The 25,794-nt window shown below is 39.3% G+C and overlaps 1 protein-coding gene across 1 annotated transcript in view; it reads left to right on the top strand.

Moving 5' to 3' along the window:
- The first annotated feature begins 315 nt into the window (after positions 1–315).
- The window catches only part of GRIN3A (glutamate ionotropic receptor NMDA type subunit 3A), a 163,178-nt gene continuing 137,699 nt past the window's right edge, over positions 316–25,794 (top strand). The window contains exon 1 of the mRNA XM_003911427.5: positions 316–1,806. Within this exon, the coding sequence (XP_003911476.2) occupies positions 1,108–1,806 (699 nt within the window). The 5' untranslated portion in view covers positions 316–1,107. The remainder of the gene's footprint in view (positions 1,807–25,794) is intronic.

Below are 25,794 nucleotides of genomic sequence, written 5' to 3'. Positions count from 1 at the left end.
AAATGCAAAGGTGCACATGCCAGAGAGAAAGAAGCTGAGGAGATAAAAATGTGTAAATAATTCTTACTTTAATACCCTTAGCTAGAAAAACCTTAAAAGCGACACATCCAGAAGCTCGTTAAATCACAGCCTCTTTGAACCTATTTCAGTGAACCACCGAATTTCACATCCCTCAGGTGCGACTCAGAATTCAGAATTCTCACCGGCTCAGAGTCCTTTTTTCCTCCTTAGGTCTTAGGGAATTTTGCAAATTACGACTCCCAGCCTTTGAGGGGAGAGGACTTTCCAGGGGCGCGGGATGTGCCACTCGGGAATCTCACCAACAGTGGGCGTTTAGCGCAGCCAAGCGACAGGCAGGCGCCAGGGCTCAGCAACAGGGAGGCGCCGGCTGAGGCGGGGAGAACTTTGGCGCTCAGAGCAGAGCCACCCTTTACTGGCCAGTCGCATTGCTCCTCCTAGGAAGCGAGAGGCGGTGGCGACTCCGCGGAAAAATAACGAAAGAAAGGCAGAGAGGAAGTAGCGAGAGAAGAGAGAAAATGAAGTCAGCGCTGGGGGAGCCTGCAGGAGGGTGGCCGACAGTGGAACAAGGTGGATTTGGCTTCTTTTCCACACCCCGGGCGTGAACGCCCTCTCCAACGCGACCTCAGGAAATAAGTGGGTCTCGCCCGGGCAGAAAAGGAAAAGAATCCAAGCGAGAGCGCGTTGCTCCTCTGTCACCGCTGCCCCGGAGGAACTCCGGCTGCTTCTCAGCCCGGCCGCCTCGCGGGGCCGGACGCAGTGCCCGAGGCGCCCTGTAGATGGGGAGGGCAGGGAACGGACGCTCCAACCGCGGGTGACGGGCACCGGCCCGCCCGCCTGCCTGCTCCGCGCAGTGACCGGGCGGGCAGAGAATGCCAGGCGGAGGGACCTGGGAGCGGGATCTGAGACTGCCGGGGGTGTGCTAGGCTCCAACTTGGATGGCCTAGAGACCGCTCCAGCTCCTGGGACCGCTTCACCGAGTGGAGTGAAGCTGCGCGCGGGACCTGGAGGCGGAGACCTCAGGCAGCGGTTGCAGAGGGGAGAGCCCGGCGCAGGAGGGGGCGCGCTTTCTCCCTGCGGGTCACAGTAATGAGGAGACTGAGTTTGTGGTGGCTGCTGAGCAGGGTCTGTCTGCTGTTGCCGCCGCCCTGCGCACTGGTGCTGGCTGGGGTGCCCGGCTCCTCCTCGCACCCGCAGCCCTGCCAGATCCTCAAGCGCATCGGGCACGCGGTGAGGGTGGGCGCGGTGCACTTGCAGCCCTGGACCACGGCCCCCCGCGCGGCCAGCCGCGCTCCGGACGGCAGCCGGGCAGGAGCCCAGAGGGATGAGCCGGAGCCAGGGACGAGGCGGTCCCCGGCGCCCTCACCGGGCGCACGCTGGTTGGGGAGCACCCTGCATGGCCGGGGGCCGCCAGGCTCCCGTAAGCCCGGCGAGGGCACCAGGGCGGAGACCCTGTGGCCACGGGACGCCCTCCTATTCGCCGTGGACAACCTGAACCGCGTGGAAGGGCTGCTGCCCTACAACCTGTCTTTGGAAGTAGTGATGGCCATTGAGGCAGGCCTGGGCGATCTACCGCTTTTGCCCTTCTCCTCCCCTAGTTCGCCGTGGAGCAGTGACCCTTTCTCCTTCCTGCAAAGTGTGTGCCATACCGTGGTGGTACAAGGCGTGTCGGCGCTGCTCGCCTTCCCCCAGAGCCAGGGCGAGATGATGGAGCTCGACTTGGTCAGCTTAGTCCTGCACATTCCAGTAATCAGCATCGTCCGCCACGAGTTTCCGCGGGAGAGTCAGGTGAGAGGAGTCTGGTGCGTGAGTGGAGATGGGCGCTGCTGGGGGCCGGGGCCATTGCATGAGGGGAGAGAAAACGGCTGGGTAAAGTCTGAGGGGAGTTGTTGCTTTATAACTTTGATATTGTGTAACGATTGGGCCACGTTCGTAGTTGATAGGTAGAAGGACCTTAGTAGAAGTAGAATAAAACATTTTAAGCGCGGGTGGAAATAAAACGCGCAGTGATGTCCGCGGCTGGAAGGAAAGAAGTGGGGAGAATATAAGAGAAAATCATGTTTTGACCGGCTGGGAGAAATCTAGTGGATGCCCAGCGGGAAGTAGAAGTCGAGGTTCAGGACTGTGGGGAGCGGTCAAGGTGCTGAAGACCCACAAGAGCAGGGTATGGGGGTGGGGTATCCCTGACTCCCTGCTAGGTGTCACACTCCCAAGAGGAGCTCTGACATGTGGCGGAAAAGCATGTGGCGGAAAAGCAGCATCTGCTCTCTCTGACTTCTTCGGAAGGTGTGCCTGAGCCTTAGGCAAGGGTGTAAGGAAGAAAGCACAACGCTCTGAATTCCTTCGGGTAAATAGAAAAATCTGCACCTAGTACAGAAGCCATAGGTAAAGAAGAGTGGTCAATTAGTCTTGGATATTGGAAAGCATTAGAAATATATAAAAGCGTAAAGATGGACGGGGAGATTTATTTGGGGATTGTTTCTTTGTCCCTACTTTCCTTCTATGTAATGTGGACTCAGAGGCTGGTATTCAGTTGCTGTGTTCAGCCCATTCCTGTCCCCATCATCTAAGAAGTTTTAAAAAGGAATTAAATGATTTAGTTTCTTATTGATTAAAAAAGCTAAATATATTTTCAATGAAAGAGCTATTTGTGAACTTAACGTTGACAAGTAATAATGAGGAGATGAATATTTAAGGACAAGATAGAGTCCTTTTAGTAATGAGTTTTCTGCCTTTTATATGTTACTTTTATCATAATCTCAAGCTGTGTTAAGGCTTGCACAAAGTATTTATGAAGCAAATAGGTAATTGGCATGCGCCCATTTCAAAGACTGAGAAACTGAGAAAAGTCCGAGAACTTGATCAACATTGGTCAATGTACTAGTAAAAAAGTCCACACCATGGAGGATTTCTGACTTTACATCATTTTCACTCAACTCTTGCAGCTGGAAAAATATGTATTTCCAATCTTCTTCCACTTTTGATATATGTGCCGAGATAAAAACTAAAATGAGTAAGGGCAATATGCAATAAAAAGTTTGATAGAATCTAAGCATAAATTGTCAAGGGAGTACTAAATATTTCTTTTTCTGGAAAAAAATAAATCTTACATTTTTAATCTTAGGAAGGGTGAGTGCAAGCCATTTTCAGCAGTTGCCCAGAAGATTCCTAGCTGAATTACAGAGATTTCATCTGTAGAGTGTAGGTTAATTAACTTTTACATAAAATATTTCTGTCACCTGAATCTGAATGGTGTAGACAGCAGATGGGAAGGCATGGAAAACACGGGTGCACAATGCTACCAATGACCAAAGTGTTATAAACATGAAATTGCATCCATAGGGTGCACCATTATTAATATATATGCAGAATCAGATCTAACAAAATGCAGGAGTCAGCATCACTTGCTTCTCATCATTGCTTCTTTATTACCTACTACTTCATAAGTTGTCAGTAGCGGTCACAGTCTCCAGACTCCTTTTCATTTGTAGATTGTTTGGCAAGAGTCTTAAGTAGCAAGAATTTTTCACAAAAATTCGTGGTCCTTAGTTAGAAGGCAAGTTGTGTTCTAGAGTGAATGTGTGCAGCCTACAGCACATTACAAGGAGACCAGAAAAACCATGAAGCAAAATCCAGAATCTGTAAACTTCAAAGCTCTAAGACCAGGGGTTTGGGGGGGTAATAAAGTCCTCCAGGGACAAGCCAACAATAAAATAAATACTCTGTCAAGCACATTTGCTTCTGTATTTCAACTCAGAAACATATTTTAAATCACTGTTGTCACTGTTATTTTCATGGCACACATCTTGAAAGGGAGAGATTATTATATTAACTCAGATCTAGTTTGTTCAACTGACTACATTTTCTTTCATCTCCCTTTGTATTTTAAATTCAAACATATCTAACTTGTCTTACTTTTCCTGTATCATTTAAATGTCATTCTATAATATTCTGTATTAAGAATGTTCTGGTAAATGTCAAGTCACTGTAATATGTAATTTTAAGATGACCGTAATCCACTTTCAGTGAAAATAATAACTGATCTTTCCCTTGCTTCTCTGGAAAAGTGGACCTTCCTCTAATGCAGTGATGTGATTTTTTAAAACTTTCTACATATAAAAGGATGTCAAACTCATTTTACACATTAAATAAAATTGACTTAATCTAGCCACCATCCTTGGAGTCTACTGCCCAGTGACCTAATTTGTTGGTTGTGTGCCACTGCCTGAATAAACGATTCTAGAAGAAAGTGGACTTTTTCACACAACCAAGTAAAATAAAATTGTGTCCCTTACTTAAATCAAAATTGCTTTCAGAGCAAGAGCAGCAATAGCTGTTTTTTCTCACTTTCTTTTGGGCTGCTGATTACATTCATCTGAAGGTTTTAAATAATGAGCAATAGTTTTGTTAACATCCTGCCACAACTCTTAAATAGAAAGAGCTACTACTGAGATGAACAAACCCCTGACAAAAGCATAATAGTTTTATTTCAACATACTATGTATTCAAAATAAGATCATCACTTTCTAGGGGATCAACTTCTTTCAGGTAGGGAAATTCATTAAAAGTAAGTTAATTAACTACTTTTGGAAAACATATGCATATTATAACTGCATAATAAAAGCTTAATATAACATTAAACATAGGATGGAGTCAAAGCAGTTTTCCATCAAAAGAATTCTGACTTCACTACAACACTCAAACCGCACTTGAGGCTAACCTGTTTTATTAAAGTGATTACTTCTTTGTTCTAAATTCTATTCTTATGACCTTCAAATAATGATGCTGAATATGAACCTAATTCCATTTACACTTAAATTAAGTTCCTGCAGTTATACTTTCTTCCTCTTTCCTTCCCATATGACTTTTTCTTCTACAGGGTTTGTGTAGTTTCTTCAAATTTGGCTCCTTAAAGTTTACCTGCTGAAGTAGTGACAAGTACACATTTTTTAAAATAATATACATCTCACGTTAACTTCACATTGGTTCTGTTAGGCAGAGTTAATGATGTAATATGATTGGCTTAGATCCAAATCCATGCAATTCAAAAGTGACTGCTCAGCCAGGCATGGTGGTGCCTATGTGTAGTCTCAGCTACCTGGGATGCTGAGGCAGAAGGACTGCTTGAGCCCAGGAGTTCCATGCCACCCTGGGCAACATAGTAAGACCCCAACTCTTAAATTTTTTTTTATTAAAAAAAACAAAGTGATCACACTACTATTTTCAACACTCTTGTTGAATACACCAACCACAACTTTGCCTGCTTCATGAGTGATATGTACTAACAAATTAATATATGCTTCTTTCATGGAAATACAAGTGTTTTAGATTGTCCATTTTCTCTGACAGTACAGGACTAAGCACTGAAGCCTATTTATTAGAATTTGGCTAATATAGCACTATTTTTGCATGGCACAGGGGTACCTCATGAGGGGACCAGTAAGGGATATTTATTTTTAAAACATCTGCTCTCAACTGCGTTGGTTTTCTTTGACTTGCTCTATGCAAAGCACAGCTCTTTCTCCTCTGGGAGAAATGTATTCTGCAATTCATGATGAACAGCTGACAGTCACATCTAATTGTTGCTGACTTTAAGATAAACAATTTCAAATTAAATGTCAAATGATTTTTTTAAAGCAGTGATCTTTTACAGGTTCCTCTTGAAGAACAGAGACCTGGCATTAACTTGGAAGTATTTTTTAATTTAGTAATTTACTTACAATATGTATTAGTTTTTCTAGGTAAGTAGAGCAAAGGAGACTAGCAGATGCTATTTATTGAGCAATTAGTTTGTCTCTCCCACTTTTCTTTGTGCTTGCCTGAAGAGTATCACTTAATCCATGAAAATTATATTTGCTCTTGATTTTGCCTGACCATTATATCTTAGAGTTAATTTATGATCGAATCAGCTGAGCTGTCTGAAGACTGATGCCAATTTCTAATTCCTCGTGTTTTATCCTCTGGTGCTGCAGAAGGCACCATGGATTTTGTACCATTAGATTTTATTTTATAAATAACCCCCCAGTCAAACTCCAACCACATTAGTTAAAAGAGCGCAATGTAATGAAAAGCATATGAAATAGTGGCCAAAATGTTCCCAATCTGCCTCTTTCATTGCAGGTGTTCCCAATCTGTCTCTTACTAGCCATGTAATTTTGGACATGTGACTATCTCTGAGAATCCACACTTATCTCTCAGAATCTACACGTATCAATGAGAATCTACACTTATCAATCAAAAGAAGGTACTTCACCAATCTGACAAAGATATTTTATGAACCAAATGAAAAAGTAAAAGTACTTGGAAAATTTATAGTGTTAGCCAAATAACTAGTGGAGAGGTGTTGGTCATTATCTGGTAAGAATCACTTAAGTGTTAAAGTTCAACTAATTTTCTATTAGCAATGACTAATCAAAATGAGATATGATTCACATGTAAAATGTTTCCATTCACCCTCACACCTTCCTCTTTACCTTCTCCCTCATTTTGTTTCTCTTAAAAACAAAGTGAGTTTAGAAACAAACAACAACAAAAAAAAACAGGTTCCTAAGTAGGTTGCACACTTGCCTGGAAAAAGAAGGCATGTCACAGTACTGTTTCTGTATTAACAGCAACTTTTAACCTATGGCACATCTAACACAACTTCTAGAGCCTTAAGTCCTGCCATAGAAATATCATTACGATGCCCAAGATATTTGAGAAATGTTGGTCCTCCATATTGTTCACAAGTTTTTTCTATAGGCAAACTATCATTCAGGAAACTATGACCATACAGAGTCTACCCCACTCCCACTCCTATTCTGCCAACTACACCACAAAGCAAACATCCAAATTTTTTCATAGCAAGCTTTCTTGATAAGGAAAGCAGTTGGTTGACTCATACTGACCCAAGCTCCTTATCTCATCGTGGATATATAATAATTTACAAACCAGCTACTTTGAGTCCCATTGCCCTAGACGACCATATACTCTCTTAGGAAAGTATTGCTCATTTTAGTGGCAACAGTAAATGTAGAGACGAGAAATCTCATTGTCTTTTTTTCGACTAGCTCTGTCTACTGCCACATATACACAAGAGTAGAGGATCTATATAGCACCAGAAATATGATGCCAAATCCATAAAACTAGGCAAGAAGAAAGAACATCTCTTAGCATCTGCCATATTACTTTTTGAGTGAATGTTGAAATCTTTAACCTCTCAGTTGTCTTTTGCTGATATTTTCGCTATGAGATCACAGGAGAAAAGAGCATTGGGGAAGAGATGAGCTAAGAGTAAGCCAACTCTCTCCCTTTCCTTCTCCTTTCCTCAACTTGACACCTCAGCCAAATTCTCATATGTTTTATGTAACTGTGTAAGATTCATGCACTTTCAGGGAGACTGTCAACTGTGTTTGATCTCCTGCCTTGATGGAGTGGGTTGATCCTTGACCTGGCTGGCATTATGTCATGAGGAGTAAACACTGACATTTAAAGGCTGGTGTCTGATTGGCCAGGGCTGGTTTGGTAATGGAGATGAGCCTGCAAGGGCACATGTGGCAAAGGATTAAGCAGGTTGACTCCTTTTTTAGTCAGGATAAATTATACCTCATCATTATTCATCTGAAGCATAGATTTAGGAAGAATTTTAATCATATATATTTTTGTAGCATATATGTTTTTTAAGGCTTTTTTGCAAATGTGTTTAAATAATCTCCTAACAGCCCTGTAAAGTAAATGACTATGTATAGACAAAATATGGAGAAATAGAAAGAGCTATGCATTGTAGGAAGTGAGAAGCCATCCAGAAGAAAAACAGACTAATAGCACCTTCTTAACTTAGTCTATTTGTCAGCCTTCAACCAAAGAACAGATTGGATCCATCACAGCTTTGGTAATATCCCAGAAAAAAAAAAAAGGATAAAAGAGAGAAGTATCTACTTCCAGGTTAGACTATTAAAAGCATATTATACAATAAATGTTCAAAACAATGGGAATTTAATTAATTGAATCATAATTTTTTAATGGAGTACAATATACTCATTCAAAATGAGGATATATTTATTGACACAGAAAGAAAATTTTTACAAAAATGTGTGTAAAGTGTGACCTTGTTCCTGTAAAATATGAAGTCCAGAACTTTATTTATAAAAATCTTAACAGTGATTATAGAGGGTGAAAGTCTACGTTTTTCTCATTCATGCTTCTATTTTTCTAAAAATAAGCATTTTTACCTACTGAATTAAAAAATAATAAGAGAAAAAAGATAAGTTGTCTTTATACTTTCTCATCTAAACTTTCAATACTTCAGTATAAAAATACATATTTTAGAAAGAATAAATTGTAGTGTATGTTTAAATTTATCAAAACCCTCTCTCATCTCTTTTATCATTTTATCCTCACAGTTACTTTGTGAGGAGAGCAGGACAAATATTATTACTGTTATAATGTAAATGAGATAATTATAACATACGATGGAGGAAATATAAGGTGGGAGTTAAGAGATTACATTTTTGAGAAGCTTTTTAGACATCCTACCTTGGGAAACATACCTGATGTCTCCATGTTTCAATTTATTAAGTCATAAAATGTGATTATCTTATAAGTTTATGGTGAGGACTGCATCATATGTACCTAGAGCAGTGTGTTCTTATGATGTTGAAAATTGTTCTTTTAGCATAAAGTGTTGATGTGGCAAGATTCATAAAAACTAATCAGGAAAAGAACTCAAATATTCTCCCTTACTCTCCAGGGAACTTCTATATGCGTTCTCAGTGTGTCTATAATATTCAGGCTTAAGACTTCCAGCTCCAGCAAACTAACCCTGAGAAAAATGAAGAAATCTGCTGTTTTGAAACCCACTTAGAGTTCTAGTTCACCAAAGAGTACCCGCAATTTAAGTGTGTGCAAAGTAGGTCAGCAAAGAAGTGAACTTTGAAGTCCAGTTTTACCTAGTTGCTCCTTTATATGGGTTCAGAGTGGTTGGAGTGTTGTAGCAGTTACATAAAGGTTAAGAAGAAGCATGTTTTGGTCTATTAGACAGTTTTAGTGAGGAACTCATAAGTCTTTCCTATCTATTGCTATAACTTTTCATAGGAGGCTCTGAGGAACTAAACTCAGGGAACAATAGAACAGAAATGACAGTTTCATTTTATTAATAAATGCATTAATGCCCAGTGCCCTGGTGCATAGGTCTTTAGAAAAGGATTGGGTTGGGACACATGACTCGGGCTTCAGGTTTGTGTGGCATTTCGTAATTCTCAATCTTGATCTTCCATCTAAGCCAACAAAAGAAAGAAGTGGCAGAAGAGATGGAGGACAACAGATATGAGCTTAGGAAACAGGAGTGAGCTTATTTTGGTGTGGTAGGGCTGAGTCCCTGAAAGAGTTCCAAATCTGAATCCTCAAAACCTGTGAATATGTTATTTTTTATGGCCAAAAGGACTTTGAAGATGTGGTTATGTTAAGCATCTTGAGATAGAAAGGACATCTTGGATTATCCAGGTCTACTCCATGTCATCACAAGGGTTCTTATAAGAAGGAGGCAGAAGAAGTCAAGGTCAGAGGACAAGGCGATGTGACAATGTGATAAAGGAAGCGGAGACTGGAGTGACACACATTGAAGATGGAGAAGAGGCCATAAGTCAAGGAATACAGGCAGTCGCTAGAAACTCAAAGGCAAGAAAATGATTCTCCCTTAGAGGCTCCAGAAAGAATGCCACCCTTGACTTGAGCCCAGCAAAACGGATTTCAGACTGTGACCTCTAGTCACAAGTAATAAGAGAATAAGTGTGTGTTGTTTTAAATCACTAAGTTCTTGGTAATTTGTTACAGCAACAACAAGAAATGATATAATTGCCCATGCAGACTTATGCAAGGAGGAGATGACAAAAAGATAGAAAGGGATCTGGCCCACCTTATCCTTGGAAGGCAGGTTCCATTTCAGCTTATATACTTTGCATCTGGAGAAAAATGTCGAGAAAGTTTAAGCTTGGTGACTCCACCCACTGGCAACTACAACCCAATTGATATTTGGGGATTCTTGTTAAAAAGGGCAGAGTCTACCTGGACATGGATTGAAGGTTCAGCAGTCTGCCCTTTTTCATATGGGCTTTATCTGTATCAAAGTAACAATATGGCTTACATTAACCCAAAGATTAAGGGAAAGTAGCACTGCTATAGGCCAAGGCTTTTAGAAATGGTACACCTCATGAAGCAAAATCTTCATGTTTTATTGGATGCAGACAATATCAAAACTGATGTACACAACTTCGTGGGACTTTTTGGATGCATATTGCTTTTCTGATTATAAAAGCAGCACCCATGCACTACTACCTGTGCATTTCCACAGATTAACCCTGAGTCGCATTTAATGTGTTTTATTCTTTCAAGGATAATGGTTTAAATTTTAGTAACAGTGGAGTACATTTAAGAAAAACCCTGTTATCACTCTAACTGGGCACTGGCATCAAAGAACAGGAGAAATAAAAAGTAATTTTTTTTTTAATTTTCTGAAAATGCAGACTTGACATGGCTCTTGAAACTTGAGCATTATGCTATTTCTATTTAAAAGGCAGGATTTTCCTTTCTGTTTGTAGTCTATATTTTCATCACACTGCAAGCGGCTGAGTCTCTATGGTTCCAAACAATAGCTCAACTAGTACCTTTCAATAACCTTCTTAGAAATGACTTAGAAATGGGTTGTCACTCCTCTCCCCACCGCTAGGGGTGGCCATTAGCTGAACTTGCTGAACATTTGGGGCAGTAGCAAGCACTTTGGTGGCAGTACAACCTGCATGCAATCTATTGGTGTTTTTGGATAGAAGGCCTCAACTAGAAGCCAAACAAGTTGTGTTAATACTCTCCAGATTAAAAAGAAAAGTTTTTATTTTCATAAAGTTAAACATTCAGCATGTCTTTGTCTAACAGAATCACAATCTGGCTTAGTTGTGGAGTGCTATTTTTTCAGTCCCAACCAGACATTGTTAAACAGAGATTCCTTTAAACAAATAATTTGCTTCTATATTTTGTGAATGTAATAATAGGAGCAGATATATACACCGATCCACACACAGGGAGATATTACTGCGTTGCTGATACAGGAAGAGTTAATTTGAGTCTTATCACACATTGTGTTATACACCTAAAGAAATGCTTCAATGTGTACATGAACATAAATGATAAATCTAGATCCGAATTTATCTAGTGTGCCTTCACCTGGTCACAGACAGAGAGAGCCATCTAGTGGTCTCCAAAATATAGGTTTAGGCTGAAGCATCCTAGGAATCCACTCTCACAAGACAAGAAAGGATTCCAAGCAGCTATTAGTTCATTCCTGGTCTTTTGACTTTGGGAAACGTAGGTTAATTCACCAAAGAGAAGATCTCCTTCTGCCTTCTACTAAGAAGAAGCTTCATCAACTTCTGCTGTACTGCCAGCCTATCTATAATTGCAGTTAACAACTATAAAGTAAGATATCTCAAAGTGTATGTCCAGTGGGGTTGGGAGAAAAATGAGATAAAATCTTACTAACTTTAGAAATGTAGAGTCATTAATTCTTAGTAGCTATATTTGCTGTCGCTTTCATTCATAAGGCAAGATAAAGAGACGCAACCATTTTATTGTGCTAAGCACATCATTTATTCCTTTATTTCTGATTACAAAAAAATCTATGCTCTTTGTGGATAATTCTAAGAGTTAATAAAATGCCAGAGAATTCAAATCACCTATAAATACACAACCAAAAGATCTACACATATATGTGTTTTATAAAATTGGGGCCATCCTACTTTATGGATTTTCCTAACATATCCACACATAAATGTCTTCCCATATCACAAGTATTTTTCTCCACTACTTGTAATGGCTAGATAGTTTGCTTTTGAATGGGTTATTTCTTGATTTGTTTATGTAGCCCTTGCTGTTTAAAATCAGATTTGCTTCCAAAAAAAAAAAAAACAAACACTGCTACCGAAGGGATTTTACTACACGCATCTTCCTTAACATTTTTGTAGTTACTTGTGCCGCGGAACACCCTCTACTTGAGTTTTGTGACACCGTCATTGTTTTCCTTGTTTTTTTTCCCCTGTCCTTTTCATTGTCTTTGACTGATTATGCTTCTTGTCCTTGATCCCTTATAATAATCACCATTGAACTGTGCTGTCTAATATTATAGCCTCTACCCAAATATGGATACTTGAATTTAAATTAAGATTATATAAAATTCGAGTCAGTTGCTCAAGCACATGAATCACATTTCAAGTGTTTAAAACATCTTATGTACCACATAAATATATATGCCTACTATGTACCCACAAAAAAAAATTTTTTTAATTAAATAAAACATTTAATTTTAAATTTTTTAAAATAAAAATTTAATTTTAAAAAAATTTTTAAATAAAATTTTTTTTTAATTTTAAGTAAAAATTTTTAAATGGGCACATATGGGTAGTGACTACTATATTAGACAACACAAATATAGAACATTTTCATTGCCATAGGAAGTTCTATTGGATTGTTTTGTCAAAGGATGTTCTGTTGCAAAGGAAGAGAAACTCCCACCATGAAGCTCAAAAGCAGGGAATTTGTGCTGAAATCTTACAGGAAAATGACATGAAATAGAAATGCATGACATATAGCTGAGCTGTACTACCAGAAGGTGTTTGGGTAGCACCTCTCTTTTTCCCTTGCTCTGGAGCCCAGTGGCTCTTCTCTCAGTTTCTCACTTCACATCTGCTACAAACTCCTCTCGGGATACCAGCTGATTCTTCTGCCTTGCCACTACTTCTCCGTGGATGTGGTTCTTATGATAGGACTAAGCCTGGCTCTATATGACTTTACAGCTCTAATCAATTTATCTGACTACATTTCTTATATCTCTTAGTTCAAATTATCCAGACATCCGATTGGCTTAACCCACATTGGTTTCCCCTCCATTCCAAATTATACGTCCTCCCTCAATCCAGTCAGAAATGCCCAGATTCTTAGGCTGCATGCTTAGTATGAGACTGACTTAGAATATAGCAGTAAATAAAACAGCAAAGCCCAGGATCTCAAAGAATTCCCATTCTAGCAAGGAAGATAGAAAACAAGACATGCAAACAAATAAATATGTAATATACTATTATTAGACAGAAACAAGTGCAATGGAGAAAAATAAAGCAGAATATAAGACTAGAGAATGACTACAGTTGGTCAAGTATGGTCTGTCTGAGCATGGCATTTGAGCACAAAATGAAGTAAGGAGTGACCCACAGAAGTCTCTAAGGAAGGAGCATTGCAAGCCAGGCCAATAAAAAATACAAAGACCCTGAGATAGGAATGAGCACAGCAATAAATAATTGTTGAATAACTGGACTATTCTTAGTAACATCCATAACACAATTTTTAGTGGGCACTATTTCAAAGGAGGTATTAATAGTGAACCAATAACCAGATCTAGTACACCCTTTCATACAGGCCTTTTCCATAGTGTTAACTACTGAATTTATCTCTTTGCGTGTAGCAAGGCCAGGAATTTCTAACTTGAATTTGTGGCTATATCTCCAATTCCCACCTTAAATTAAAAATACTTAAAGATGTCTTGAAAAAGTGTTTTTCTCTCACCTATAACAAGACTTTTCATAACATCTTTGACTTCTCCCTTTTCTTCTTACCAGGTTCTGTTGCTTTCCTTCATATATTTCTCATAGCCCCATTCTTCCTTCTTATTGTCACATTACCTTCTTGCATCAATTCTTTTAATATCTAGCTTCTTTCCACCAGACAATTCTGTACACTGTTGCTAGATAAATTTTCTTAAAACAATTTTTATTCATTCATTCATTCATTCATTTATTCAATAAACACTTATCAAATATAATGCCCTGAGCTTCGTGCCATTTCCTTGCTCAAAAACCATTTTACTATGACAATATTCCCTTTCTTTTTCCATGACCCAACACTTCTGTGAGGTGAAATACACAAGTTAACAACAATGACTCACTACAGTATTAATTCACAAAATTGGAGTGAGGTGTGCCACACTTAAGAAACTGTATCAAATTATCTAGATTTTGAAAGTATAATTCAATAAAGCATTCCATCTCCTACTGACATGCCAAGATTCAGATATGCTTCCCCTAAAGCCAGAGAAATATAGGTTAATAATCATCAGTAAGTTTACAGAATCTGGCCTTCAAGGCCTTCCCCAAACATGTACTGTATTAGTTCATTTTCACATGCTGATAAAGACATACACAAGACTGGGAAGAGAAAGAAGTTTAATTGGACTTACAGTTCCACATGGCTGGGGTGGCCTCAGAATCATAGGAGGAGGCACTTCTTACATGGTGGCGGCAAGAGAAAATGAGGAGAAAGCAAAATCAGAAACCCCCGATAAACCCATCACATTGCATGAGACTCATTCACTATCACGAGAATAGCAAGGGAAAAACTGACCCCCATGATTCAATTACCTCCCCCCTGGTCCCTCCCACAACACATGGGAATCCAGGAAGATATGATTCAAGTTGAGATTTGGGTGGGGACACAGCCAAACCATATCATTCTTCCCTGGCTCCTCCAAATCTCATGTCCTCACATTTCAAAACCAATTATGCCTTCCCTATAGTCCCCCAAAATCTTAACTCATTTCAGCATTAACCCAAAAGTCCATAATCCAAAGTCTCATCTGAGACAAGGCAAGTTCCTTTTGCTTGTGAACATGTAAAATCAAAAGCAAGCTAGTTGCTTCCTAGACACAATGGGGATACAGGTATTAGGTAAATACAGCCATTCTAAATGGGAGAAATTGTCCAAAACAAAAGGGGGTACAGGGTCTATACAAGTCCAAAATCCAGCAGGGCAGTCAAATTTTAAAGCTACAAAATAATCTCCTTTGACCCCAGGTTTCACATCTAGGTACCACTGATGCAAAAGGTGTGTTCTCATGGTCTTGGGCAGCTCTACCCCTGTGGCTTTGCTGGGTACAGACTCCCTCCCAGCTGCTTTTACAGGCTGGTGTTGAGTGTCTGTGGCTTTTCCAGGTGCACAGTGCAAGCTGTTGGTGGAGCTGCCATTCTGGGGTCTGGAGGACAGTGGCCCTCTTCTCACAGCTCCACTAGGCAGTGCCTCAGTAGGGACGCTATGTGGGAGCTCCGACCCCACATTTCCCTTCTGCACTGCCCTAGCAGAGGTCCTCCATGAGGGCCCCACCCCTGCAGCAAACTTTTGCCTGGGCATCCAGGCATTTCTATACATCTTCTGAAATCTAGGCAGAGGTTCCCAAACCTCAATTCTTGACTTCAGTGCACCTGCAGGCTCAACACCACATGGAAGCTGCCAAGGCTTGAGGCTTCCACGCTCTGAAGCCACAGCCTGAGCTCTACATTGGCCCCGTTCAGCCACAGCTGGAGCACTTAGGACACAGGGTACCAAGTCCCTAGGCTGAACACAGCACAGGGACCCTGGCATTTTCCTCTTGGGCCTCTGGGCCTGAAATGGGAGGGGCTGCCATGAAGGTTTCTGACATGGCCTGGAAACATTTTCCCCGTGGTCTTGGGGATTAACATTAGGCTCCTTGCTACTTATTCAAATTTCTGCAGCCAGCTTGAATTTCTCCTCAAAAAATGGGTTTTTCTTTTCCACTGCATCATCAGGCTGCAAATTTTCTGAACTTTTATGTTCTGTTTCCCTTTTAAAATGGAATGCTTTTGACAGCACCCAAGTCACCTTTCGAATGCTTTGCTGCTTAGAAATTTCTTCTGCTAGATACCCTAAATCGTCTCTCTCAAGTTCAAAGTTCCACAGATCTCTAGGGCAGGGGCAAAATGCCGCCAATCTCTTTGCTAAAACATAACAAGAGTCACCTTTGCTTCAGTTCCCAACACGTTGCTCATCTCCATCTGACACCACCTCAGCCTCGACCTTATTGGTCATATCACAATCAGAATTTTTGTCAAAGCCATTGAACAAGTAAGTCTCTAGGAGGTTACAAATTTTCCCACATTTTCCTATCTTCTTCTGAGCCCTCCAAACTGTTCCAGTCTCTGCCCATTACCAAGTTCCAAAGTTTTTTTGGGTACCTTTTCAGCAACACCCCACTCTGCTGGTACCAATTTACTATTAGCTAGTTTTCATGCTGCTGATAAAGACATACCCCAGACTAGGAAGAAAAAGAATTTTAATTGAACCGCCGTGATTTTGAGGCCTAAGAATCATGGTGGAAGGCAAAAGGCACTTCTTACACGGTGGCAAAAAGAGAAAATGAGGAAGAAGCAAAAGCGGAAACCCCTCATAAACTCATCAGATCTTGTAAGACTCATTCACTATCACAGGAATAGAACGGGAAGACTGGCCCCATGATTCAATTACCTCCTTCTAGGTACCTTCCACAACACATGGGAATCCAGGGAGATACAGTTCAAGTTGAGATTTGGGTGGGGACACAGCCAAACCGGATCATGTACTCTTTCCAATTCATGGCATTCTGTTGAGATATAGGTACACAGAAAGCCCAGAATTCCCTTTGTTTTACTTCTATTTTAAGTTCAGAGGCACACGTGCAGGTTTGTTACGTAGGTAAACTTGTGTCATGGGAGTCTGTTGTACAGATTATTTCATCACCCATGTATTGAGCCTAGTTTTCATTAGTTATTTTTCCTGATCTTCTCCCTCTTCCCACCCTATACCCTCCAGTAGGCTCCAGAGTCTATTGTTCCCCTCTATGTTTCCATGAGAAAGCACAAAATTTCTAGAAACAGAAATGTGTGTATGATTTTTAATCAATAAATTTAAATCATTATAGTAAAAAGTATTTTCCTATTATATAATCTATATGGAAAGACAGATATATACCCAAGTTGTCACAATTTGCACATGAATTATGCTCTAATTCAAAATTGAGTTTTCCATTGAAACAATGTTATCTGTGCCTGTTAAGACCTCAGGCCAGGCCTCAAAAGCCTATTTGACCCATTATATAGCAGAGTTCTGGTATTAATAATTCTGTAGACACTAAACACTATCTCTAACAGACTCTCTGTTTGAGACTAAGGGGATATGGAGTGGGGAGGAGAACCAGAGACCTGGCTTCAAGTTTGGTTTTAGAATCATCTGTAGAGCTTTGGGAAACCTCTCTGAGCCTCAGTTTATAAATAGTTATTCATTAAACAGGTTTTTATTGACAGCCTACTATGCCATTTAAAAAATTAATGTAGACTTCAGTGAATTAATATACATAAAAGCAATTTATAAATTCAAATGTTAAAAATAGATGAGAGGCATTGTTATTGAAACATCTTCTTCAGGAAAACACACTCCTAGCTTCAATTCTGGAAAGTTAGGACCTATCTTCCTTGGTACTAATTTGGCAATAGGAACAGCCCACCCTTGTTTCATCCTCCTGCAATGGACCAACACGGTCAAACTGTAACTTCTAAATGGTCAGCAGCAGCTGGAACAGGAGGAAAAAAGAGCAGGGTTTCATAATTCCCAAACAGGGACCTAAAAATGTGTTTATCTTGGATGCTCCCATAGTCAGGGAGAAGAACCCTGGGTGCTCGGCTGCACCTCACCATAGGTAGGAAGGTGAGGAGGAAGGTGAGGAGGAAGAAGGGAGGTTGGGGAGCTGTCAGGATAGGAGGACTATAGCCAGAACACAGGTTAGAATAAGAGACACTTGAGAAGTCAAGTATTAAAGCTAGGATTGCTAATTTATATTCATAAAACTATATTAGTTAAGATTTAAGATTGTATCAGTTTCTAAATGGTACTGTGTAATGGGTTGAAATACTGGAAATGATCATTTCCTATTCATAACCTATGAAGGTTACTTCATTCCAACTCTGCCTTTAACACTTGCAGGGCAGCAGCCACTTAAAGTCCTTTGCATCTCCATGTTTCAGAACTACTTCAGGATTTAGCCCTGAGCTCAAGCCAGGGGAACCATTAGGTTCTCCTTGCAGAAGGAGAGAGGGAAGTAACACTAGAAGGGATCAGTAATAAATCAAGAAGCTTAACCATGGCCATACCATCTCTGCCTACAGTATTTCAATGGCTCTTAACTGACTTAAAAGGCCATTGAAACACTGAAATTTAAATGGCCTCCTAACTGACTTCTCTGCCTTCATCCTTCACCATGTTTTGTTTTGTTTTATTTTGTTTTGTTTTGTTTTGTTTTTTTCTGAGACGGAGTCTCACGCTGTTGCCCGGGCTGGAGTGCTCTCAGCTCACTGCAACTTCTGTCTCCTAGGCTCAAGTGATTCTCCTGCCTCAGCCTCCTGAGTAGCTGGATTATAGGCGCCCACCACCACGCCTGGCTAATTTTTTTTTGTATTTTCAGTAGAGACAGAGTTTGACTATGTTGGCCAGGCTGGTCTCAAACTCCTGACCTCACGATCCGCCCGCTTCAGCCTCCCAAAGTGCTGGGATTTCAGGCGTGAGCCACCGCACCTGGCCCACCACTTCTATTCTCTTGTCCCAGCTTCTCTCAGAAAAAGAATCAGTGTACTAACCTGCTTAAACCCTCGCACTACTCCCCTAAAGGGCAGCAGTATGTCCCAAACTTCAGGCTTTCACGTACTGCCCTCATAATTTTTGCCATACCTCTGCATCATCTACTGCTATTAATGTTTTAAATTAACTTGTTGTTTTACCTAAATAAATTCACTTTTAAAAATCTTTTCATGACAACATTAATGAAATACCAGTGCCACTTGCCGTAAATAGAAATTAACAATAAAAATAAATAAACAAGAACAACTAAACAATTCTAGCTAGGTACCCTTGCCTGCCTGAGGTCTGAATCTGAGTCCTTTTTTAAAAGAAGAAATTTCCAGGTGTTATAAAAGTGTTAAAGACACACTGACACCAAATTGAGGCTCTCTGTTTGACTAAACAGATGGATTAAATGCTAATTGAAAAGGGATTAAGTTTCTCACAGTGTGATTCAGTGTTATATTAATGTAAAGTTTCTGAACAACCTAAAATCATCTCATGAATCACCTACACTATGCCAAACAGTAACCTATAACGTGAATTCTAAGCAGCTTAGCGTAGCATTCAAGACCCTTCATTATCTGATCCTCACATCACTCCTCTCTCATTTATTCTTCATACTAACACTTGCCCTTTGTACTTTGTGCTCCAGTAATGCCTAAATGTGCAATACTATTCCATGTGTATGCACATGTTGTTCTCACTGCATGGCATATCATTTCCCCTTGTGTCTGCCTGAAATTCAGTCTTCATCCTTTGCTCTTCTGTGCATGGTACACTGGCCACTCTCTCCCTACCACGATTAACAACTTTCACTTCTATGTGACTTTTCTACGGTCATCTTTCTAGATCTATCACACAGTTATGTAATTATTTGTTAACATGTGTCTCTCTCCTCCTCTCTCACTAGACTAAACCCTGTGCTCCTCACACAATGTCTGGTTCATAATAGATGCTCAATGACTATTGGATAAACTGAATTAATGGCGCACTTTCATTCATTCTAGTGTAATCGCTAAATCACACTTGTGGAAAAGCCACCATCTGTCAAGGTATGGCGATGTGAACCTAAGAGAGTGCAATGCCCTATGAAAGAGGGTCCTCATTCACTGCGGTGGACAGAATTCCTGACCACCTAGAATTTACCATGTTATAAGATGTAGAACAAAGCTGGAAAAGTACGGCCTTGGGGAAATTGATTTTGTAATAAATAGAAAACCTGTTTCTACTACCCTATTAAACTTTTCATACTTCCTTCATTCTCCCCAAATCATTTTTCAATTTGCCGCAGACCACAAATGATAGAAAGTGACATTGTTCTCATATCTTTGAACCACTGCTTTCCCAACTCCTCGTTCCCTTTTCTGCCAATTTCTCTACATTTTGTAGCCAAAGATTCTTGACATTTAAAATTAGAGAAAGTCAAAGTCGATGAAAAGTAAATTTATTGGAAATAATCATCAGTGAGAAAGGAAAAGCCTGGAATTATATTTTACCTTGTTATCTCCTGTCAAACAAAGTATCAGGAAATCAGACAAGAGTTCAGATCTTGCCAAGATTAGCCAACTCTCTTCCTAACTTCCCGTTACAGTCACTGCTTATCTGTCATTAAGGATGATTCTTTAGGTTTCAGCCGCCAGGTGTGGTAGCCATCTGTTTGTTAGCAGCACCCAGATAATTTCAAAATATAGATTCCCAGGTTTATCAAATCAGAATTGCTGAGGTTGGAGCACAGAAATCTATTTAAAAAGCAAACAAACAACTTCACACGTGATCTGAGTATCATTTGTTTTTTGGACCACGTTGTCCTAAGAGTGTCATCCAACGTGATTTTCAAAATGTGACCAGGAACCACGTGGAAAAAAAAAGAATTCACATTTGGTAGTTTTTAAAGTATAGAATTTTAGCCTCACTGAATTCCACTAAATTATATGCTTTGATCTCATATCTCTGTTTTCTTTTTAACAAACTCCTCCAGGTTATTCATATATGCACAGTATAGTCTGAGAATCAATGACCTGGGGCAGAGGTCTCAAACTCAGATGTCTTCTAGAGGCCATGAAGGTAATGGAAATGTCCAAAACAGTCCCAAATAATACAGTAGGGAGTAGCGATATCGTATGTCACCGAAGAGTGCCTGACCTTTCTACAGCAGCCAGCCAGCCACTACTCAGCTGCAACCAGCTGTTACTCACAGGAAACGGTGCCAGATATTCTGACTTTCCAAGAGAAGCCAGACTGAATTTTTAAAATGTAAAAATCTCCTTAAATGTTGACAACTTACTCACTTTTTAAAAAACAAACTTCAGGCCTGCTGGTGCTGGAGAGTCACCAGTTCAACACCTTCTAGACTAGGAAATATCAAGGGATTTGTAAAGCAGACAAGTATTGGCCAGAAATGCTCACTGCCTGGTTGAGTAATGGGAGATGGCCTAGGATAGGCCTGTAATCATAACAAGCACAGTTCCTTTAAGGTACAGCTAGAAAGAGCTAGAATAAGTATATAATGTAAAGGACAGGTGGACACCCTCATGTGAAAGCAAGAGACAAGAAAGAAAAAAGGCTCTAAAATATAATGAATGTAATCCATTCTATTCATAACGTGCCCATAAATGAATCTTAGAAAACCTTACTCATAAAATAGAAATAATGAGATAATGATAACTACTCATAGTGTTTGAAGTATTAATTAAATAGAATAGCTTATATCAAGTGGATTAATGACAGCAGCTGACATGTAATATGTATTCAATTTTTTAAAATGTGAGTTCTTTTAGTTTCTCTTTCCCCAGGCTTCTGTTCCCTCACACTAAAATTCAAGAGGCACTAAAGAAAAGCAGTCTCATGGCAAAAAGCTAACATGCTTTCTTAATTTTCATGTGTGTGTTTTAAAAAACACTGACAACATTTCTATGATGTGATAATTAACAAGATTGTGATGACAAAGCCATTCAGTCCCCTCATTGTCCTTTCCTCTTGTCATTCTGCTTCTTCCTTCCACTCTTCCGTGTTTCCAAATTCTATGTGAAGGAAGTTGCTAAATAAATGGTCTTGAGAATTCTTGTGGATGATTCGGAAAAAGTGGATAAGAGTCTGGGCTAGATTAGTCTAGAAAGATTGCTTTCATTTTATTGCATTCTTGATATATCGACTTTTAAAAATATAATAATTTGCATATAAAAACAATGTAATGGTGATGTTAAAAATGTATTTACAAGGCAAAAGACTCACAATTTCCTTTCCTTAACATACATTTCCTTCCAATTTTTGTTTTTCTGGGAGGTTGCTGTTTTCTGTTTTATTTGCCGTTGTAATTCAAGGGTCTATTATACTGTTTTGCTCATAGTAATCACTCAGATATTTGTTAAGGAAGGAATGAATGAACTCCTGAAGTCATCATGTACAATTGACTTTGTTTTCTGCTTGCTCACTTTCATTATGTCATGAAACTTTTATGAGTCTCCACAGACTTCAAATGAATCATATCTCTCTACCTGTTTTGCTGATTTTTTTTCTAAGGGTAAAAATTTTTTAAATGAAACTTTAGAAAAGAAATTTTAATCCCACTATCCAGAGACAATCACTCTTAATTTGTTGAGATATTTTATCCTAGCATTTGTTATATAAAACTTTTTCTTTAAACATGGAGAATTTTGAACTCCTAGCCTTAAGATCCTCCCATTTCAGCCTCCCAAAGTGCTAGGTTTATAGGCATGAGCCACCATGCCCAGCCTTAAACATGGAGAATTTCTATTTAGATTATTTCATTTAATATGGCATTGCCAATATTTCCCATGTAATGGGATGCCCGTTATCCACACCATTATTTTATTCCAGGCTCTTGGATATGCATAGAAGCTTGACACTTTTTTTTTTTTTTTTTTTTTTAACATTTTTGTCACAAAATGTCCCATGATAAAGGTCTTTATTCACAGGCTCTTATTTCCTTATCATACATTCCTGGAAGAGGAAAATAATACCAGCTGGTTGAAGAATGTCCAAGGATCCTTTTCATATTGAGTATATGAATGGCATATTTTCTACATCCTTATGTATCCCAGCCTGTCTTTGTTATCTTTCTTACAAATAAAAGACAGATTGACAGGGCATAAAATTATTTCCCAAATAAACTCAGTTAGGTATCACTTTACGATCATTGGACATGTAATGTAGCAGAACTGAGAAGCCCATGATATTTACATTGATCCCTTTGAAGGTTACCTTTTTAGTTTTTCTTCTTAAATATTTGACGGTTTTTCTAATTAAAACATTTTGTCAGACATGTCTATGAATAGTTCATTTGCATTGATTTTGTCAAGATTAATTTGGGTCCATCAAATTCACATTTTTTTAATCCCAGAAAAAAAAGTTATCTTGATGTATTTTTCATTAGCGCTTCTGTTTTTGTAATGGCTTCTTTCTTAGAGGCATAATTCTTAGGTTGGGGCTGTCTTGTTTATCCGCTATACATCGGGTGGCCAAATAGTTTATATCCAGACGGAAAAATGTTGAAAATTAAAAGGGAGAAGTGTTAATAATTACAGGGGATAGTAGGAATAAAGCAGGAGCTGTCTGATTTCTAACTAACACACACAACCACCTTCCTCTCTTTTCTCTATTTATAGTTGTTGATTCTTTTGTTCTGTATCCTGGAAGATTTTGTTAATTTTTGTCTTCCACTTCACTAATTCAATGTTTGCATTATTTACCACGCTTTTTATGTTTCCAAAGCATAATTTGAAATCTATTATTGGATTTACTTTTCCTGTTTCTTTCCATATCACACTATTTCTTTTCATTCCATCCTATTATTGTCTGTCTCAGCATGTTCTCTTGTGAATTTTTCATGTTTCATAAAAATCAAATTATCCTGCCTGTTACGTAAATGTCAGGCTTTTTCTTTTCCAATTTTCTTTTGGCTTCTAAAGTAAATCGTTTTCATAATATGTCCTTTATTTTCTTTGCCTTGTTCTACAGCATGTAGTTTCTTTGCCTTGTTCTATAGCATTTGTAAAGGGCCCATGTTGCTTCCTTGTTTTGTTTTTAATTTTTATTTTTCAGAGACAGGATCTTACTCTGTTGCACAGACTGGAGTGCAGTGCCATGATCATAATTCACCGAAACTCCTGGGCTCAAGGGCTAATTTTTTGTTTGTTTTTACTTTTTATTTTTATTTTGTAGAGATGGGGGTTCCACTCTGTTGCCCAGTCTGGTCTTGAACTCCTGGCATCAGGCAATTCTCCCACCTCTGCCTCCCAAAGTGCTGGGATTACAGGTGTGAGGCACCATACCCAGTCTTGGTTTTGGTTTTTTTTTAATTGGCAGGAAGAATTCTTATTCTAAAAACAATAAGGAATCCATCCATACTCTCTGTTTACCAACCAATAGGCTACTTGGACTGCACTGTCTAACTTTGGATTCACTTATGTGCTAGCTAAATCCCCTTCTAATAAATACAGATAGACGCTAAGTTACCATGCACATTGCCTAAACCAAATCCTAGCTGTCAGCAGCCATCAGACATGTGGTGTGATTCTGGTAACCCAAGCTGGAATTTGCTTATCCTCTGCTGCATTGCTTTCTGATACGCAGTTCCTCTACCTCGTCAGCTTTTACAGAATACATACCTCGGCTCCATCCCAGACCTCCTGGTTCAAAATCTTAGAAGACATCAGCTTGTGTATGTAACAAATTTCCCAGGTGTTTCTGATATGCCCTTTTTGTTGGGAATCACTGATCTGAACCAATTAAGTACATTTAAAAATACCACAGCTATCAGTTCCATGTCTGCTGGGGTGAATGTCTAATTCTGCTACCTCCTATGGGTTTTTTCCTGTGGGAATTAAACCTCTCCCATACACATTCTTCTGGGAGATGCCTATTTTTAAGAATAAAATTCTCATTAGCACAGGGAAGTGATTGAATGTCATTCTGACTGCCCCCAGAAGCAGAGCCCATGCAGTAGAGGAGCTGTAGTGACTTTTCCAATGGAACTAAATGGCAGAAGGGAAGGGATGGAAGTTTTTAAAGGAATTAAGAGTCAGAGGACCCAGATTACCTGGGTTTGAATCCCATCTCTGCCAATTACTAGCTGAATGCAATGGGTAAGTCACTTAACCTCTCTATGTCTTAGTTTCCTCATCCATAAAGATAGGAATCCTAATCTTAATCTTTTCTCATCCCATAAGATAGAAATAATAGGATCTATCTCATTGAGTTTTAATAAGGATTAAATGAAATAATTTCTAGAAAGTGTTAAGAATTGCCTGGTCCATAATAAGTGTTTCCAGGAATATTAGTTATATCATTGTTGCATGGAATAACAATCTCATATTTTTTATTCTGTTTCCACTGCCTGGTAGTTTGTGCAATATCCTTCTGTTCTAGCAATAAGGTTGATTATTAGTAGATATTTTTAGAGTGGTGAACTTTCGTATTTTTGTGTCTTATTTGATATTTTACTGGGAACTTGGGAGACACTTCATCACATCAGTTCCTGCATTTTATTGGAATCTTATGGATGAGTTCTAGAATGGTGATCCATCACTGTAATCTGGGGTTGAACAAGAAGTCAGTCATTTCATTTCCATCCATGCTTTCCTGCCATTTCCTACTCACTGCCTTGTCTACCTCATTTGTTCTTCCACTTAGTTCTGTGACTTTGAAGCAGCTCTGAAGTACAGTGAAACCCATGACCTGGTTTGAAGCTAGTGAAGTCCAGGAAGAAGTTGCACCCTGTAGTCCAAAAGACCCTTATAGGTGGTAGTCATTAAGAGAGAAATTTAGCTCAAAACCAAGATCTTTCTAGGTTTTCCAAGTAATTAATTAAACCATTAGATAGTAAGTGTATTGGTGAGACTTAGTTATTTGAAGAGGGAAATTTTAATGAAAATAATTTTTAATTAAGCACAAAGTTGTTAATTAGGTAGTTGGAAAGATAATAGGAGAACTTTATGATATCATGAATTTAATTCTCAAAGCAGTTGCCATTCATTGAGCTGAGAAAACAAGAGACTGGAAATAGAAATACTTAGAGGCTTAGAGAGGTAGCCCCATAAAGCTGAAATTCAGGCATCTGAGGAAAAGGGGTGTTACTCAGCTGGTGATGGAATCTTTGAGCTCCAAGAAGGGACCCTAAAGAGCTCAGGTTCAGACCTTTACCCTGCTAGTTGATGTTGGTATTTCCAAAGGCATGGAATAAAGTAGTTCTACAAATGTTGAAAAATAGCTACTGTCTCTTATTTAAGGTTTTTTGAAAATCGAGACTTAGAGTCTTAATTATCTTAGCTCTCTAGTTTCCATTCACCCACCTCTACTCTGTCC

This window comes from Papio anubis, chromosome 13 (genome assembly GCF_008728515.1).
Source record: "Papio anubis isolate 15944 chromosome 13, Panubis1.0, whole genome shotgun sequence".
Lineage (NCBI taxonomy): Eukaryota > Metazoa > Chordata > Mammalia > Primates > Cercopithecidae > Papio > Papio anubis.
The sequence above is the reverse complement of the archived record's forward strand: the minus strand, read 5'-3'. Positions and strand labels throughout refer to the sequence as shown.